Consider the following 20,550-nt stretch of genomic DNA (forward strand, 5'->3'; position numbering starts at 1 on the left):
CTTTGAAACGAGTTCTCCCGTACCCGAGGCAACGCGTCACAATAAACACCTGCGGCCACAGTCAATCCCCGCAGTGCGTGGAGCGTGCGGAGGCGCTTCGCAGCGAGGCCTCGCGCGGGAAGCGCTTGCGCGAGGTGGCTCGCAGCACCTGTCGCTCCTGCCGCTGAGTTAACCCGGACCCGACCTCAGACGACCTGGTCCCGGCTGTCGGACTGGGTGTCCTTCTGACAGGTGACTTGGTCCTCGGGGCCGCAGGGTGTTGGCCTTTAGATACCTACCTACTCCCTACCTGCTCCGCGCCTGTTTCCTTAATGGGAAATCTTTTTCCTGTCGCCTCAGCCAGACGTTTTCCTCCCCTCCTTCAGCGCCCCCTCCCTTCAGCGCTTTAAGCGTGAGGGACCTTACCAAATTCACTTGTGCTACACTGAATTACGTACTCGCCCGCTTAGACTGGAAGCTCCCTGGGGCCAGGAGCCATGCCCTTTGCAATGTTTGCCTAGCTTCTGTCGGCGAGCCTCACCCGGGGGGAGAGGGGGGTTGCAAAGTGTTTGTTAAATGAATGAACGATTCTGTAAATGTTGCTCAAGAAGAGTTAAATAGTGGACAATTTCAAGGCGGGAGCTTCTTTCCTTTCCTCCTCCCGTCTGTGGCTCGCTTTGTTGTGTGCCAGGCGCTGTGCAGGCACTGGAAACGCGGTGGTAGGGTAGAGTCAAACTCACCCCGGTTCCTGCCTTCGTGGAGCCAACAGTTGAGTGGGGAAAACAGCTGTTAATTAAAGGATTCCCGCACGTTGTATGTGAACTGATAACCCATTAGATAAACCATGGCGAGGGCTTGGAAAAAGTAGTACAAGGTATGAGGTAATTAAAGAAGTGATCAATGAGCTACACGATCCGAAGCATCAGTGTTAACTGGGGGAGCTAAAGGAGTCAGCACGGTGAAGTACTTGCATGAAGTGAAACAGCGGGTGCCATGGTCCTGGGCTGGAGCGAGTCTCATCGGAGAACTGAAAGAAGACAAATGGAGCCCAGGGGCCAGGGCGTGGGGTTCGCATGGTGACAAATGTGGGTGATAGCGGACCTTGTGAGCCATTTAAAGGGTTTGAGCCCCTGTAACAGCACAGGAAGCCCTTGTGGTGGGGCAGTGGGATGGAGCTTTGAAACACCCCACAAATGAAAGTAGCACGTCCCAACTGACGGACGTTTGCTTTTAAAACAGACCTGATCAGAGGAAGAGGTGGAATGGGGGGAAATGGAAGCGTATCTTCTTACGCTTTATTTTAACGGAGTCTTCACTTGCGTCTTTGATATTACCCGTTAGCAGTGTTGATGCTCAGAGGAGCCACAGTTCCAAAGAGGCAAGTGTGTTTAGTGTCACTGAAATTCAAGGCAAAAGTTTCTTACCTTGGATTATAATTGGGAAGTATAAGCCAGTGTTTGTTTTATTCAGTAATGTATGCCCAGTGCCTAGATCTAGTTGGTACTTAAAAAATATTATTGGGGCGCCTGGGTGGCTCAGTCCGTTAAGTGACCCACTCTTGATCTCAGCTCAGGTCTCGATCCCAGGGTGGTGCGTTCAAGGCCCCCCCAACCCCCTTGGGGCTCCACGCTGGGTGTGGAGCCTATTTAAAAAATATATATATATGTATATATAATGATGACGTCGAGGCAAATATTCCTTAGCTCTTTGGTCTTCCTTTCCAGAACATGTCTAATTAAAAAAAATTAAATAAATACTTGAATGTTTAATGTGATATTTCAAAAGAAGATTCACAATTGCAGTTTAGCCTTTAACAAGTACCCTTAATTCTTTGTGCATTATCGTTTGTTGTTCTTAATTTTTATCTTGCCTAGACAATTGTCCTTTCCCATCCATCCCCTTTGTGAACTAATTTTGCCAGTGACACATTTCTTGTTTTCATTTAAACTTGAGAAAACTCAAGAACATAGGATAACACATAATGACTATATGTGTTGTGCATTCTGAAAAACTGTTAATTTCCAACATGAGAGACAAAGCAGTATGTTTAAATCATTTGATCTAAACTGAGAGTGCCCCCCGCCTTATGTAATTATGATTTTTAAATCTACTTTGAACTTCTCAAAAGAAAGGTGCTGTTTACACAGTATTTATACTATACAGTAACAATTTTATCATTTACAACAGATGAATGACAATGAGACAGATGCTGTCATACACATGTCTTTGGAATTTGTGGATACTTCACCCAGAGAATCCAGGGGAGGGTTCATGGTGATAATTTTGAATGCTGTTATTCCCCTTCAGCCCCACAAAGTAGATTATTTCCCCACATAGTGTGGGACCATTGTTTTATAGTGAATGCTAATTCTCAGGCTGAAAATTATTTGGACTGAAATTTAATAATTGCCTTTTTCCTAAAATTTTTTTTCCTGTATTTTTCAATGTAAAGTAGGATTTTGCTATAAAAGAAATAGCCATAAAGAACCCTTTGAAGTTGTCGATATAGAGAATACCACCACAAGAAGCAACCATGCCTATGGAAGGAGGGAAAACTGATATGGAGAGGATTGGCCTGTTCAGTGAGATGGAATATATTACTGTTGGTGATAAATATGTGTCATCATTTAATCGTAAGTATATCTGGTTTTCTTTACAGCTTAATAGTGGATATTTTCTATATGAAATTTTGGATTTAATATTTAGGTTAAGTGGTATATTTTAATGCTCTATATTTTATTTTTTTTTTATTTTTATTTTTTTTAAAGATTTTATTTATTTATTCATGATAGACAGAGAGAGAGAGAGAGAGAAACAGAGGGAGAAGCAGGCTCCCAAGGAGGAGGGAGCCCGATGCGGGACTCGATCCCAGGACTCTGGGATCATGACCTGAGCCGAAGGCAGACGCTTAACCATCTGAGCCACCCAGGCGCCCTAATGCTCTATATTTTAGAGCATTAAGTTTAAAGTTGAATAAACTTATGAAATTTCGATAGAGTTAAGAGACAACTTAATTTTATAAGAGCTGGAAGCTCCTTTCACTGGGATACCCTTCCTTTGTGTATTCTCTGTCATAGGTAATTTTACTTCTTTCCAAAGGTGCATGGCAGTTTTCTCTCAGAATATTTTGTTTTTAGCTTATGGTTTCTCAGATGGGACACTCTGTTATGCAAGCAGCATTTACATTTGCATCCCAAAAGGCCATCCATGATTACTTTCCTGAAAAGTGAAATGCTAAGTGAATAGCTGAGGGATTTTTAGAAGAGTCATAAATAATAAAGAGCTAACGTAAATAAACATTTTAAATGTCTCAGTTAAATTTTTGGCTATTCAATGACTCCTTTGTTACAAAAAGAATACACTGACATGAAACATCTCCAAGATATATTGTTAAATAAAAAAATCAAGGTGCAGAATTGTTTATTATATATTATGCTAAGCATCAAAGATGGAAAAGGATATATATGAAAATATTCATTGGGACATGTTTAAACATTCTCTGGAAAACAAAATATCATGATTTCCTGTGGGAGAGGAACTGGATGTACAAGTGTGGGAGGAAAATTTATTGTAAAAACATGTTATTGAATTTGGAACCATGTGAATATATTACCTTTTAAAAAATTTAAGTTAAAAAAATCAGTGATACAAATTCATATTTAACTAACTGGTTGATTTAAGGATTGTTTGCACTTCAAAAAAATTTTCACATTGCTGAAGGACTTCCCAAATTGAGCTCTCCTAGATGTAAATTATAAAAGAAGCTCTAAATACTTATAAAAACAGCCTTCTAAAAAAATTGCTGAGCTACTAGTATTTCATTGTATAAATATATCACGTTTATTTATCTGTTCTCCTGTTGATGGAGATTTGAGTAGTTACTTGTTTTTGAATATTACGAATGAAACTGCTGTGAAAATTCTTGTTCACGTCTTTTAGTGAGTATAGACACTCATGTGTGTTGAGTATATATCCAAGAGGGGAATTGCCTCAGTTTGTGTATGGAACACCCTTCCCTTCAACCTCAACACACACACCCATACACACGTACTTGCTGATAATCTCACACAGTGTTTTCTAGTATATAGATGGGGAAGCATTGGATTAAATGCTTTTCGTGGTCTCTTCCACTCTAAAAATCAGAGTCTATAACCAGGACCTAATTATTAAAATGATTCAGTAGAAACCTCTTAGATCTTATAGTCAATATAATCTGCAACACAGAGCTTTCAGTGAACATTTTGAGACAGCATTTTAGAGCTCAAAACTCACTGGCCCCAGTCCCACAGTTTGAAACTTTTCTCAGTTATTTTTCATGTTCTTTAATTATTAGCTCAAAGTTATGATATTCCTAATTTATTTTTAAAGGACCCTTTAATGAGGCTGCAAGCAAAAATAAACAGATGCTACCTGGGGGATCCAAAGAAATGTCAAATCTCCAGGCAGGTTATTTTGATCCCCATTTTGTAAGGATATTTGAAGGTGAAGGCTATGTAAATCTGAATCAAGTGAGGAGACGGCATATGATGGAAGAAGCAAAAAAAAATCTAGGCAAAGCCTTCCTCCCTAGTAGTGGAGATAAAAAGCCGTAAGTGTATGGGGGGGAAAAGTCATAAATACATCTGCCCATTTCTCTCCTCTAGCCCAAATTGAGTCTTTCTCTGGAGGACTTAAGTATGATTCATTTTTTAAAATATGATTTTTAGGATGAACTTCTCTTAGGTGGAGACAGTTATATTGGGTGATATAAGTTGACAGGTAGTTTTGATTAAGTAGATCCTCATCTCATTAAATTTTTGATTATGTCATTGCTCTCTATTTATGTAATAAAAGCTAATTAAATAATGCAAATACATTTGTTTGAAAACCTTGAAAAAACTGCCTTGGGTATTCTGTGCCCTTTACTCTTTTTTCTGCTTTGTAAAAACTTAAAAAGTATACATAAAAATTATTAAATTAGGAGAAGCCTTTTTTGATAAAGAAGATAATTTATCAAGACATGTTATTTGAAAATCATTGTGAAGATACATGCATAGAGTTTAACAATATTTTAGTTGTGACAGTTGTCAATGTGAAGGTTCATTTTTTTTTCTTACCTTTAAACCACTAAACAAAGAAAATCATATAGTCTGTTACATTATATTATATAGCTGAGCTTTATGATATGACGTTAATGCACACTCTGTAATGTTGACTGTAGAATTTGTGATGGATGAGGATTGGTTGAAGGCCAATTTTGTGCTTAATTGTGCTGGGTTTTTTTTGAGGTTAGTAAAACTGCAATCTTCTGAATTAATGGAAACTATTATCACTGCCTAGAGATTATGAAATTTTGTTTATGTGGTACATTTAAAATAAGCATAAAAAATTAAAAACATTATCTCATCTGAAAATTTGTGACTTTGGAAAATGGGGGAAATTAGATTAAGAACTAAAAAAATTGGTTGCTTTTTTCTTACTAAAGTTAGGCAAGTCAATTCCATTGCATGTATTTTGTTCCTTTTTCAGTCATTTTTTATAAATTGTGATCAAATATGTATAACACAAAATTTACTGTATTATTTTGCCTTGTTTTTTAAAAACTGTATTTAAGATGTGGTTTAGGAAGCTACTATGGAACATTAGGTGGTCCTGTGCCATTCTTCAGTGCACAGTCAAGACCCAGAGAAAAATACGAGGCACCTGGAAAGAATTTATACACAAACCCAGGAAAGAAAGGAACTGGATATGGGTAAGATATTTTTCATACTTTCATATCACTTATTTTAAACTTAAAAAAATAAAATTTAAAATTTCTGAATCCTAAAATCACCATTACTTAATTTCCTTCCTTAGCTATGCAAATATTACCATAGGTAAACAGTTTTCACACTCTGCTGATTTCTACGATGCACCCAAACTAAATTATAAGGTAAAATAATCTATTTTAACTTTCTTCAATCTTTCTTTTAGTTGACCTAGAGAATTCGTTTGTGATCTGATTATGGATTGTTTTATTTTATCAGTATTTGTATTACTAGGGCAATGGGAGACTGATGTTTATGAATTGTGATAATTTTACCTTTTTGATACTAGATTTCCATATCTTGCTGTAGATCTTCTCAGCTCTTCCCAGGCTAAGCTTTTATCTCCTGCTATAGTTGACCACATGTACCTTATATCTCTCTCAAATAGCTGTGAGGCTTCTGTTAACTTGGCCTGATCAGCTATGTCCTGTTCTGAGTAGAAGAGTCATGTCCTAAGCCTTAGCTATATTCCCACCGCACCCTAATATCTGTGGCTAGGACAGTAGTGGTAGTACCCTTGGCCTAATCAAGCCATTATGATCAACAAATGGAATGCAGGAGTGATAGGGAGAGAAGAGAAGGTGGAAGGTACAGCATGGATGAATACCTACAGAAAAGAGAGAGTGATAGGATGAGAGGAAAGTACTCTATTAAATGACAGATATAAAAGCTAAATGTACTGGTATATGCCTCTACACTCATTTCATATAATACTTGGCTTTGAATGAAACATAGTCACTTATACAGACAAAGCCTACATGGGAATGAGTAGAGGAAACCTTATAAGTTTTGGAGCAGTATCAACATAATTTAACAATTTCAATATAACTTAAAGGAAACTGGCATTAATGAAAAGTCAAGTTTGGACATTAAGCAATAGAACTTAAATGGCAAGCATTTTATTAGTTTTAGGCATGCAGTCTTCAACAATTTTGCCATGGTGAGTTTCAGCAGCAGTGGGGCCACGAGATAGAAGGATAGTAGCCATTTTTGCAAAGGGGTGTGTCCAAACTCAGGAAAAGTTTTCTATTAAATTGGGCAGAAACATTGGTCATTTAATAAGCATCTTTGTTTCTATGTATGGATTATTATTATTTTTTTATATATATATTTTTAATGTTTTATTTATTCATGAGAGTCAGAGAGAGAGAGAGAGAGGCAGAGGCAGAGGGAGAAGCAGGCTCCCCGCCTAGCAGGGAGCCCGATGCGGGACTCGATCCCAGGACCCCGGGATCATGACCTGAGCCGAAGGCAGACGCCCAACCATCTGAGCCACCCAGGCGCCCCTATGTATGGATTATTATAAAATTATGTATAAGCCACTTTTTATCTGTAGGAATAGTAGTAATAACACATAATATATAAACACACACAAGACAGTTTTATCAATGACTCAGTAATTAGTCTTTTTTTTTAAAAAAGATTTTATTTATGTATTTGGGAGAGAAAGAGAGAGAGAGCATGAGCAGGGGGTTGGGGAGAGGGATAAGCAGACTCCCCACTGAGCAGGGAGCCTGACAGGCCCCTGGGATCATGACCTGAGCCGAAGGCAGACATCTCACCAGCTGAGCCCTCCAGGCACCCCAGTAATTAGTCTTTTATCCTAAACTTTATGTGCATGAAATATTTTTCTCTCCTAATAGTAAAGTTCTGTTCTTATTTTTCTGTTCTTATTTTCAAAACTTATTATTTATAAGTCAGAAATTTTATATATTTTTTTAGAATTTTAAAGAGATTACTCCACTGCATTCTTGCTTGATTGTTTCTTACAAGAAATCTGCTGTCATGCTGATTTTTGTTCTTCTATATGTACTTACTGTCCTTTTTTCTCTAGCTACTTTTAAGATTTTCTATGTTCCTCATTTGAGCAATTTGATTATGATGTGCCTTGGTGGTGTTTTCATCTTGCTTCTTGTTCTTGGGCTTTATTGAGCTTCTGGGATCTGTGGGTTTATAGTTTTCATCAAAGTTGGAATATTTTCAGCTATTATTTCTTCAGTTAATTTTTCTGTTCTTCTATCTTTCTCCTCTCCTTCAGGGACTCCTATTACATATGCATTAGATCTCTTGAAATTGTCCCACAGTTTATCAGTGCTCTGTTTGCTTTTTTTTTTTATTTCTCTTTTTTCCTTCTCTGTATTTCATTTTGAATTGTTTCTTTTTCTATGTCCTTAAGGTCACTAATCTGTTCTTCTGCAAGGTCCAATATGCTATTAATGGCATCCTTTGTATTTCTAATCTCACATATTGTGCTTTTGCTCTCCAGGAGTTCTACTTGACTGTTGTTTTTTTTTTTTTAATATCTTACATGTCTCTATGTAGCTTTATGAGCATATAAAATACAGTTTAATTATTGTTTCTGTTTCATTCTCTGCTAATTCTGACATCTATGTTCTTGGTTGATTTTGAATTACTGATTTTTCTTCTTGGTAGAGGTCATATTTTCCTACTTTGTATTATTAGTGATTTTTGATTGGATGTCAGGCACTGTGACTTTTACTTTGTTGAGTGCTGTATGTTTTTTTGTATTATAAAAAGTCTTGTGCTTTGTTGTGGAATGCAGTGAAATGACTTGGAAACAGTTTGATTTTTTTTCAGGTCTCACTTTTAAGATTTGTTAAGTGGGACAGGAGCAATGCTCAATCTAGGGCTAATTATCCCTGCTCCTGGGGTCACCCCTTTCTGTGTGCTCTACCCAGTGCCCTGGGAGTCATGTTTTCCAATATAGCTGATGGAATCAGAACTCTTGCCAGCCCTGTGGTAAGAGCCAGACACTGTTACTTCTAGTCTTTTTAGGCTGTTCTTTTTTTGGCTTTGAGTAGCTTCCTCACATATATGCGCCAATTCATACTCAACTGAATACTCTAGGGCAGGGGTTGGCAAAACAAACACAATATTCTAGTAAAAGGTGACCATACTCTAGCAAAAGGTAATCTTTAAAGCATTGCTTTATGGTAACCTGTATCAGCATCACCTGGGGTGACTGATAAAACTACAGATTTGGGGGCCATCTAGCAAACCAAGAGGATTAGAAATCTCTGAGAGAAGAGCTTGTAATATGTATTTTAAATAAATTATCAGGGGATTCCTATGAAAACTAAAATTTGAGACACACTGCCCCAAAGGATAAAATGGAATGGTTAAATTATCCTTACCACTGTGGTGTGGAAGAGGAGATCTCTTTTGTATCATAGAAACAAAATAACAACTGAATGTTTTAGAGAAGTGAACCTAGCGGTATATATTTTAAAAATCTACATGCTTCTGTTAAAATATAAAAGAAAATTTAACTGTTACTTCTAATTTGAATAATTTATGTTATGTAATTTCAAACTCTGATTTACAGAAAGAGAATGAAGAACACCATCGTTTAGTTAAAGGAACACCTTTCAAGTTAAACCTTTACCCAAGGGAATATTTTGATATCAATCCTTATTTGTTTGAGAAGTCTTTACCACCAATTAAAAAAACAGAGAAGAAAGAATTACTTGCACACCCCTTTAAGCCCTCTTCTCCCGGTAAAAAGGTAAGTTAAAAATTTTAGAATTAAAAATTATTACACATTATAAAGAATTGGTTTTTTTCTGGCACATCATTTTATTAGCCATGTAAATAATAAACCTCTGTTTATTATTCACAGTAAGAATTGTGAAATTTATTTTAACAAAATTATGAAAAGTCAACAAAGCCTAGCTAGTGTAGGGAATAATGGAGCTCTTGAAATGAAATGAAATAATTACTAATCACTTTAAGTGTATTTGAGTTTACAGTGGATTTTCTCAGTGCCTCTCTAGATCTTAGGCATAGTTATTCACAGAACCATGAAAAGCCAGACCATCTTTTAGTTTTTGAAATGTGATTAAAATGAACCCTCTCCTACTCTGCTGAGATTTACAAGTGTGAATAAAAATAAAAATGCTTCTTACTGTTTATAAACCTTAGTTTATACTTTGAGTCTTTTGTGCATGCCTATTCATTTTCCCTGCAGATTTTCTATTAGGATATTTGTCTTTTTCATATTGATTTGTAAGATCTTTTAATATATTAATGATATTCTTTTGTCATTTGTGTTGAAAATAATGTTTTTAGTCTGTTGAATCTTTGACTTCAGTTATGGTATTTTGTGCTATTCAGAAATTTAATAAATTTGTAGTCAAATTTATCAATTCTTTATGCTGAGTTTTATGTCATTCTCAGAATGACTTTCCTTACCACCAATATTATAAAAATATACATTCTTGATTTCTTCTATTAGTCTTACCCTTTTGCATTTAAATCTTCATTTGAAATGTATTTTGACATGAGCAAGGTAAGGATTCAGGTTTTATCTTTCTCAAAATCCAGGTTTTTTTCTCTCAGAGATTTTATTTATTTATTTGAGAGAGAGGAGAGAGAGAGAAAGAGAGAGTGTGCTCAAGCGCATGTGCACAAGCTGAGGGAGGGGCAGAGGGACAGGGATGAGCTCAGCTTGATCCCAGGACCTTGGGATCACGATCTGAGCTGAAGGCAGACACTTAACCGACTGAGCCACCCAGGCGCCCCTCAAAATCCAGTTTTTAAGGTAAGATGAAACTTTGAGTGAAGATGTGCTCTATATCTTGATTGCAGTCATGGTTTCAAGGGCATATACAGCTCTCAAAAGTCATAGAATTGTAAATTTTAAGTGGGTGCAGTTTATTGTATGTGAATTAGACTTCAAGAAAATTGGTTTTTTAAAAAGCCAGTTGTTCCAAATATCACTGATAGAATTATTTTTAATACCACTGCTTTGAAATTGCACCCTTGTCAAATCAAAACTCCCATTTTTTCCCTTCAATTTCCATTTTATTTGATGTTTATTTCTACCTATACCAAGTTACTTTTAATTACTATTACATTTTAATTTGGGATGGTCTAATTTCTTGTTACTCTTTAAAAAAATTACATTGGCTAATTGCCCATATTTATTCTGTAGAACTTTGAAGTTATTTTCTAAAGCTCTGGGGAGAAAGATGTTTGGTATTTTGCTAAAAAGTTAAATCTTCAGATTTTTGGACGTATTAGCCTATTTATGATTTGAATCTTCTGATCTAGAAATAAACTACTTATAAAAACCTTTAGTTACCTTGTAGGATTCTATATTTTACTTCACACAGGTTTATATAACTTGTATTTTATTTCTATTTATTTTAAGGCTCTGGTCAACAGTTTTTTTCCCATCATATATTCCCTTATATAATTTATCTTTATAAAAACATTTGATAATTGGCCATTTCATTAAGTTTTCTTATGTTCTAATGGGTATTATCTTGATTCTCTTTAGATTTTCAAATATATGATTACATTCTCTGCAAATAATTTTGCTCCCTCCTTTCCAGTATTTATAGCTCTTAAGTCATGTTCTTGTCCAGTAGCTTAGGTTAGCAACAGTGGCCATCTTTTGCCTTAATCTCGAATTTACTGAATTACGTGAATTTACTCTAGTGTAAATATTTATTCATATTTATAGATGCCAAAAATAGGGATAAATCAGGAATGTATGTAGAATTATATTGAATGTTTTGGTGTAATCTACTTAGACTATATATTTTTTTCTCTCTTTGACTTGTTATAAGGTGAATAATAATAATAGATTTCTTGGGATGAATCCCACTTGGCCATGTTGTATTAATCTTTAAGTGTACTAGTTTACCTTATTTGTTAATTTTTTAAGTATTTTTTGCATCAATAATTTTAAGTGTAACTGGTCTGTATTTTTTTTTATATGCTTTGTTTTATTTTGTTATAAGTAGATGTTAGCATAGATTCAAAAGAATCTATGTGTCCTCAATCTGGAAAACTTGAAATATTACAATTATGTCTTTTAATTTTCATTTATATTTGGCTTAGATACTGTAAGATAAAGAATGCCTACTTAAATGGCTTATTATGATTCTATAGAGTTTTCTTGGTAACTATATATAATATAAAGATTAAAATTGTGGCAAATCAGGTTAAAAAGTCAAAGCAATTATTTGTTTTGTGTACAGGTCAAAAAATAACTTTGACTTTTCTTAATAGACTATAAGAACAGTATAAAGTAGATCACGTTTTCTTCGCACCTTCTGTTTCTATGTGCTATTCCTTATTTTTAAAAATTTTTAGTATCTTTTTCATCATTGACTGATATTTAATAAACTCTTGTTATGTCAGCCTCCCAGTTGGACAGATCTTACCTTTGGCCTCTTTTCTGAGCATCCTCTGGTTTTGAGCCCCAATTCTTTTAAGGACTGTATCAAAATATATTTGACCTAAGTCTTATTCCCTCAGTAATAGGTTCACCCCTTAACTAGATGATAGCTTGATCTGGTAAACTCTTACTAAAATATTAATACTTGGCAAGAGTTTGGAATATTACTTTCTTATAAACATTTGCATTTTAATAGAGAACTTTTGGAAATTACAGTGTCTTGCCTCGTAAAATTGGCGGCAGGGAGACTGCTGGTATTTGAACAGTACAGGTGTACTTAGTTTTATTGGGCTTTGCTTTATTGTGCTTAACAGATACTGTGTTTTTTTTACAAATTGAAGGTTTGTGGCAATCCTGTTTTGAGCAAGTCTATTGGCGCCATTTTTCCAACAGTATTTGCTCACTTTGTGTTTCTGTGTCACATTTTAATACTTCTTGCAATATTTCAAACTTCTTTATTATTATTACTATATTTGTTATGGTGATCTGTGATGAGTGTGATCTTTGCTGTTACTATTTTAATTGTTTGAGGGGTGACATGAACACCACCCATGTAAGACGGCAAACTTAATTGATCAATGTTGTGTGTTCTGACTGCTCCATGTACTGGCCATTCCCCCTTGGGCCTCCCTCTTTCCTGAGAAACAGCAGTATTAGGATTAGGCCAATTAATAACCCTACAATAGCCTCTAAGTGTTCATGTGAAAGGAGGAGTTGCATGTGTCACTTTATTATTATTATTATTTTTTTTTTTTTAGAGAGGGAGAAAGAGACAGAGGTGGGGAGAGGAGGGACAGAGGGAGAGGGAGAGGGAGAGAGAATCTCAAGCAGAATTCCTGCTGAGTGTAGAGCCCTACAGGGCTCGATCTCATGACCCTGAGATCATGACCTGAGCCAAAATCAAGAGTCGGAAGCTTAATGGACCAAGCCACCCAGGTGCCCCACATGTCTCAATTTAAATCAAATGCTAGAAATGATTAAGCTCAGCGAGGAAGGCATGTCAAAAGCACAGATAGGCTGAAAGCTAGGCATCTTGTGCCAAACAGTTACTCAAGTTGTGAATGCAAAGGAAAAGTTCTTGAAGGAAATTAAAAGTGCTACTTCAGTGAACACATAAATGATAAGAAAGCAAAATAGGCTTCTTGCTGATGGAGAGAGTTTTAGTGGTTAGAAGATCAAGCCTGCCACAACATTTCCTTATGCCCAAGCAAGGCCCTAACTCTCTTCTATGAAGGCTGAGAGAAGTAAAGAAGCTGATGAAAAGTTTGAAGCTAGCTGAAGTTGGTCCATGAGGTTTAAGGAAGGAAGCCATCTCCATAACATAAAAGTGTAAGGTAAAGCAACAAGTGCTGATATAGAAGCTGCAGCAAGTTACAGCTAAGAAGACTTAGCTAAGAGAATTCATAACGGTGGCTACACTAAACAACAGATTTTTAATGTAGATGAAACAGCCCTTTATTGGAAGAAGATACCGTTTAGGACTTTAATAGCTAGAGAGGCGAGATCACTGCCTGGCTTCAAAGCTACAAAGGACAGGCTGGCTCTCTTGTTAGGGGCTAATGCAGCTGGTGACTTTAAGTTGAAGCCAGTGCTCATTTACCATAACCAAAATTGTAGGGCCCTTAAGAATTATGATAAATCTACTCTGTCTGTGTTCTATAAAGGGAACAACAAAGCTTGGATGACAGCACATCTGTTTATGACATGGTTTGCTGAATATTTTAAACCCACTGTTGAGACCTACTGCTCAGAAAAAAAAAAAAAGAATTCCTTTCAAAATATTGCTGTTTATTGACAATGCATCTGGTCACCCAAGAGCTCTGATGGCAATGTAAAATGAGATTAATGTTGTTTTCATGCCTGTTAACACATCTGTTCAGCAGCCCGTGGACCATGGAATAATTTCAACTTTCAAGTCTTATTATTTAAGAAATGCATATCATAAGGCTATAGCTGCCATAGATGGTGACTCCTCTGATGGATCTGGGCAAAGCCACTTCAAACCCTTCTGGAAAGGGTTCACTATTCTAGATGCTATTAAGAATATCTGTGATTCATGGGAAGAGGTCAGAATATCAGCATTAACAGTTTGGAAGTTGATTCCAACCCTCATGGATGACTTTGAGGGGTTCACACTTCAGTAGAGGAAGTAACTGCAGATATGGTGGAAACAGCAAGAAAACTGGAATTAGGAGCCTGAAGATGGGACTGAACTGCTACAATCTCATGATAAAAGTTTAATGGATGAGGAGTTGCTTCTTATGTCAGAGCAAAGAAAGTAGTTTCTTGAGATGGAATCTACTCCTGATAAAGATGCTGTGAAGATTGTTGAAATGACAATAAAGGATTTAGAATATTACATAAACTTAGTTCATAAAGCAGCAGCAGAGTTTGAGAGGATCAACTCCAATTTGAAAGAAGTTCTACTGTGGGTAAAACATTGTCAAACAGCATTGCATGCTACAGGGAAATCATTCATGAGAGGAAGAGTCAATCAATATGGCAAACTTCATTGTCTCATTTTAAGAAATTGCCACAGGGCGCCTGGGTGGCTCAGTTGGTTAGGCGACTGCCTTCGGCTCAGGTCATGATCCTGGAGTCCCGGGATCGAGTCCCGCATTGGGCTCCCTGCTCGGCAGGGAGTCTGCTTCTCCCTCTGACCCTCCTCCCTCTCATGCTCTCTGTCTCTCATTCTCTCTGTCTCAAATAAATAAATAAAATCTTAAAAAAAAAAAAAAAATAGAAATTGCCACAGCCACACTAACTTTCAGCAGTCACCACCTGGTCAGTAAGCATCCACTAACATCAAGGCAAGAACTTCCCATCAGCAAAAAGAATATGATTCACTGAAAGCTCAAATGATGTTTAGTATTTTTTTTTAGCAGTTAAGCATTTTTAAATTAGGGTATGTACATTGTTTTCTTAGACACAATACTATTACACAGTTAATAGACTACAGCATAGTGTAAATATAACTTTTCTGTGTACTGGGAAACCAAAAAAATCATTTAACTTGCTTTTTTGTGATATTCACTTTATTGCAATTTTCTTGAACTGAACCCACAATATCTCTGAGGTATGTCTGTATAGACATTTCTTTAAATGTAAAACCAACTCTATAGACAATACACAAATATGTATGAACTTCTTCACAGTTTAATTTTATTAAAAGCATTTTACAAAACTACATTAAATTGTCTTTTATTTGTTTTTATTTATAGGCTGGTGGAATGAAGGCAGGAACATTTGACCCTTACCCTTCACATTCTGCTGACCCTTATGTGGTTAAATTGGCAAACCAGATTTCCAGCAAAGGTGCTAAGATTTTCCATCCACCAAGTGGACCAAAGAGCAGACCAATTGAAAGTATAATGACCTTGAATGTCAAAAGGTAGTAATATATTATCTTAGCCTGTAAACTAAGAAAAATTGTTTTTGACTTTTTGATCCCTTCAAAATAATATCTCCTATTTATACATAGTTTAAACAATGACAGATCTGGGTGTCTTTGAAAATCTCAGCTCCTTTTATACAGAAGCTCTTCCTTGTAGAAGTTCTTTCCCATGTTCTGAAATTTCTAATTGAAAAAGCTTAATTTATCTGTACAAACTATTCTGTTCATAATTTTTAAAGCAAATCTGTAGTATCTTATGAGTTGTTTGAGACTGTTTAGATATTTATAGTTCAGTTAGCAGTACAGATTAACATTGTTTGTTTCTCAAAGGGTGTTTTTGATCTTTGTTAAATTATTATCTTTATGTGGGCTCCAGGCTCTCAGTAATTATGAAGAATTCTGATGACATTTAAGACTTCTCTCCTTAAGTTTTAAATAATCTTTCATGAAATCTTCTAGGAAATATTTTGGTTGGTTAAAAAAGCTATTAACATCAGTTTATAATACTTTGAAGAAAAGTATATTGCTAAAGTATTTTAAAAGTTCAATTTTGCCCGAGGTTTGAGTACTCTCAAAACTGAAAAGAAGTTCTCAGGAGTTCAGAATGTAAATTAGAAAAGGATAATCCATCATTCCTTTTTTGTGTGTGTGCAAGATCATGAATAAGTGGAAGAATTCATTTGATTACATTTCTATCTATTTAAAAAGTTTTAATACCAATTAAGCTAATTTACGTATTTCTAACTTCAGTGTAATCATACACTAGATTAGGTAAAGGAGACCAAATTCACATTCTTTTCTTTTATTAAAACATCTCAGTACATTTGTATCCCTTGTGAACAGTGATTATAATACCAATCTTACTATCCTGTCCCCAAAATAAGACTGCTCATCATTATTTATGTAATTTAACTGTTGTCTAAAGACATAATATTCTAATGGGGCTAGTTGGTGGAAGTGGGAATATATGGAGTCTTCTTTTCATGTCCTTTGATCTTCATCCTTTGGCAAGCTCCTTATCTATCAGTACTCTGCCCAACTCTGTCTATGTAATATAGAACAGAGAGTAAAATTAGAATTTTCTTCACCACACTCACCCTCAAATAGATGGGATTTTTAGGGAGGTGGGGGTGGGGGGGAGGGGGTAGTTTCAGCTTTTCTGAGTGTTCTTTTCTATCCAGAGAACAGACCTGAGAAAGTTGTATGGTATGTATGTTTGTAGCAGAGAAAAGAATAACTGATTGCTCTTTTGGATAATCAGAAGTTTATCTTCTGTTTAGTAATTTTGAGTTTATTGATACTTTTTATATTATCACAAATACTATCCTAAAGCAAGTTATAACTTCTCTTACCCCAATTTTATTTATTTATTTATTTATTTAAAGCTTTTATTTACTTATTTATTTTAGAGAGAGAGCATGCAAATAGGGGCAAGGGCAGAGGGAGAGAGAGAATCCCAAGCAGACTGCACCAAGGATAGAGCCCTGATGCAGGGCTCCATCCCACAACCCCAAGATCATATGACCAGCCAAAATTAAGTCAGATGCTCAACTGACTGAGCCACCCAAGCACCCCTTACCCTGATTTTAAAATTAATAAACCTCTGGGTGGTATTTAAAATTGGTCCCCTCGAACCAATTTTTCCTTCTTAAATTATATTTTAAGTGACGCTTTTTAATCTGGTGAAAGAATTTGGTTTTTGATGATTAGTTTTTTTATTGCAAAACTTTTTTACAAGAACGTACAGATATATTACCTGCACCTAAAAAATTAAATGTGCATTTATTTTCCAATTTTAGGGCACTAAATACGAAGAACTACAAGACTGCTTCAGTACAGTCCTATTAGCATTCGGAAGACAAATAACTTTCTAGGTTGTGACTACCAGTAATTCATTATGGAGTGCTAATTATTTGCATAAAACATAAGATGTGGAACATATCTCAAACATTTAAAAGATATTTAAGCCTGCAAATCTAATATTCTTCCTTGTTTTAGTACTATTAATGAATAAATAGTATTTGTTAATAATTTAGTATATGGTTGTTGATCTTTGTTTAGATCTGTGTTCTGGGGAGAAAATAATATTTAGACATTTCATAAAATCCTGAAGTGTTGTCTATCATTTGAAAGCTTACTCCTAATGTTGAAGAATTGCAAGCTCGGAGAGCCAGAGTGAAGGCTGGGGCTAGAGGGGTAGAAACAGCACATTAAGTTCTTACCTTGTGTTTCTTCTTAGAGGTATTTGAAAATTGGATTGATAGCTTATCCAAGTGTCATAGCCCATTAAAGCATTCTTAATATTCAAAGAGAAATATGGATCCACTCATATTGCATAGATTCATGTATGCACATTACAGAGTGAGGCAAATTTCTCCATTTATGTGGTCTCATGCCTTCTACTTATGGCCTGTGTAAAGCTTCATATTAGCCGATGGCAGCCTCAGGATGAGTTGGAGGAAGGGAGAATGGGGAATGCCTTTTTAGTTGAGTATCTTACAAAAATACAAAGTTACAGGATGGATGGAATTTGTCTTTGGTGTCCTCTTATGCACATTTGTAGCTGTCCAAAGCTGCCTGTCCTGGAACATCCCCCTCTAGGTCTTATTCTCTTGTTCCCAGATTATCTCTTTTTCATTTGCCCTACCACTTTAAAACATATCTGTTCTTGAAAGATATGATTTAAATACATTACTGTAATTCACAGCGAGGTCTTTATCAAACAGTCCTTATTCAGTTGGGTGTGGTGGTGGTAGGATTTAAAAAGGGAAATTTATAATATCTATTAATGTAATATATTGGGGAAGTTATTTTTGATCCATGGTGACTTCCTTAGTACTTGTCCCTTTGCCATTCTAGGCTTCTCAGAGCTGGAAATCAGAATGTATAGAGACTGCAGTACTCTTCTTTCCAACTTGCTTTTTTTTTTTTCCAGGGGGGATACTATGTCAATTCAGATGTATCTGGATTTTAAAAGGATTAAAGATGGTACACAGAATTTTTACTATTGTAAAATATAGTAATATATATATATATAATATATAATATATCTATTTTTATATCTCATACGATTTACTTTTTTCTAAAAGAATATTTAAAATCTTTATTTCCTATGCAAAGGACAGTGTAGAATGAACATCTTAAAGATATTATCAAGGATATAATGTGATCCAAAGGGAATACATTTGTCTTTAGGAATAATTTTACCAGGTGCACATAACTGAATGAAAGTCATATATATTGGTAAGTGTTACTAAATAAGCCTTATAAATGTATGCATTCTTTTGAGATGAGGTTTATATTTTCAGATTTTATTAAAATTTAAATAATTGCTCATTTACACTTACGCCTTCATTGGCTGTAATTAATTTTTATTGATGTGCCTCCAATAATAACACACACTTCATATAATATTCATAGATGGGAATGCTCATCTGATGCCTTACTGGGGGGCATAAGAAGCAGTATGACAGTTGGCAGAACTTATTTAGAGTTTACATAAATGCATAGTGTCCATTTACAGAAAAGCAAATGCAGGAACCAGTAACAGGAATAGTGAAGCCTGTAGAAAAACTAAGATATTTGAAATGATAATAAAGGAGCACACACACTTGATTTAAGGGGCATAAACTACTTATGATATCTATTGATTATTTTCTTTTTCTCTTTTCTTTTTCTTTTCTTTTTAAGATTTTACTTATTTATTTAGAGAGAGCATGTGTGTGAGTAGGAGGAGGGGAAGGGCAACGGAGGAGGGGAGGGCAAAGGGAGAGGGAGGGAGAGAATCTCAAGCAGACACTGCACTGAGCATGGAGCCCCACTCAGGGCTCCATCTCACAACCCCGAGATCATGACCTGAGCTGAAATCAAGAGTCGGACACTTAACCGACTGAGCCACCACCCAAGTGCCCCAGCCTTTTGTTATTTAAATTGTCTTGGTCATAGAAAAATATGAAAAGAGTTTCAGTTTATTTTATGAGGCTAGCATAACTGGACAAGGATAGCTAAAAAGGAAAATAATATTTCTAACTCATTAAAAAAACCCTCAAAATCAAGTATCAGCCAATAAATCCACATTTTAAACGATCATAAAATAAGATTGATTATTCTATGACTACTGCAATAGCTTGACATTAGTGGATCTATTATAATTAGCTTAAGTAATATATTAAAATGGAAAAAATACACGTCCCCCCAATAGATGCTGGAAAGCCATTTGACAAAATTAAATACCCTTTCCACTTAAAACCTCTTAGGACATGAGGATTAGGAAGAACCTTTCTTAATTTTTATAAAGGATATATCAGAATCATAACAAACATTAAGCTAGAGCCATCAACAACTCTAACACTGTGCTTTAGAAAATACAGTTAATGCAGTAAGATAAGAAAAAGCCCTGAGGGGAATAAAGGTTACAAAAAGAAATACAACATTGTTCCTTGCAGGTGATATAGTTACCTACCTACAATGTAAAAAGAAACTATTGAACAATATTAGAAATAATAAAATAGTCCAATTAACAGGATATATATATAGTTTTCTGCAAAAAAAGATAGTTTTTAAAAAATATGTCAGGAAGTGTGAAACTATTCTATGTACAATAGAAAAAAGCTAAGGAAACTTAGGGTTAAAATGAAAATTTAAAGAATGGCTGAACAATATGCCATGTTCTAGGGAGACTCAATATTGTAAATATGCTATTTCTCTTTACTACATCAATAGATTTAATGCAATTCAATTAAAATCTCTACAGAATTAAAAATAATAAAACTTGACTAGCTACTTCTAAATTTTATTTTGAAGAGGATATTTGTCCCAACCAAAAATATACTATGAGGCTGTTTATAACATAATTACAACACTAATATATTAGGGGATTCCACTTAAAACTGGAAGGCAGAACACATTTATTTGCTGGCTTTCTTTCTCTGACACTAAAAATATAATACTAAAATAATGAGCCCAGAAAAATGAATAAGGAGATCATCAGAGAGTTAGAAGTTTCAAAAAAAATACAATAGACCAAAAATAAATAATAAAAAATAAATAAAAAGTAAGAATAGAGCTAGAAACATTTAAAGTGTGTTGAGGAAAGACTTTTTCAGTCTATTTCTTTTTTCTCCTACCTCCTTCCTATTCTCAGTACTTTCCCAGTTTGGGCAGCCCAGAATTTTACCCCCAGA

At 35.3% G+C, this 20,550-nt stretch overlaps 1 protein-coding gene across 3 annotated transcripts; it reads left to right on the forward strand.

Annotated features, from left to right (window-relative positions):
- The first annotated feature begins 103 nt into the window (after nt 1-103).
- On the forward strand, nt 104-20,342 carry CFAP96 (cilia and flagella associated protein 96). 3 transcript variants are annotated; one of them, XM_081807747.1, is made up of 8 exons: nt 104-231; nt 2,435-2,612; nt 4,348-4,567; nt 5,573-5,710; nt 5,815-5,890; nt 9,112-9,291; nt 15,195-15,364; nt 17,167-20,342. In XM_081807747.1, the coding sequence occupies exons 2-8, from the start codon at nt 2,513-2,515 to the stop codon at nt 17,213-17,215; spliced, it is 933 nt and encodes a 310-aa protein (XP_081663873.1). In that variant the 5' UTR covers nt 104-231; nt 2,435-2,512; the 3' UTR covers nt 17,216-20,342. The 3 variants fall into 3 exon arrangements, with proteins under 3 accessions (XP_081663873.1, XP_081663880.1, XP_081663886.1); XM_081807754.1 differs by having other exon boundaries at nt 105-231; nt 2,432-2,612; XM_081807760.1 differs by lacking the exons at nt 104-231; nt 4,348-4,567; nt 5,815-5,890 and having other exon boundaries at nt 2,436-2,612.
- Nucleotides 20,343-20,550: the final 208 nt, after the last annotated feature.

This window comes from Leptonychotes weddellii, chromosome 2 (genome assembly GCF_054177405.1).
Source record: "Leptonychotes weddellii isolate Sample4059 chromosome 2, ASM5417740v2, whole genome shotgun sequence".
Classification (NCBI taxonomy): Eukaryota; Metazoa; Chordata; class Mammalia; order Carnivora; family Phocidae; genus Leptonychotes; species Leptonychotes weddellii.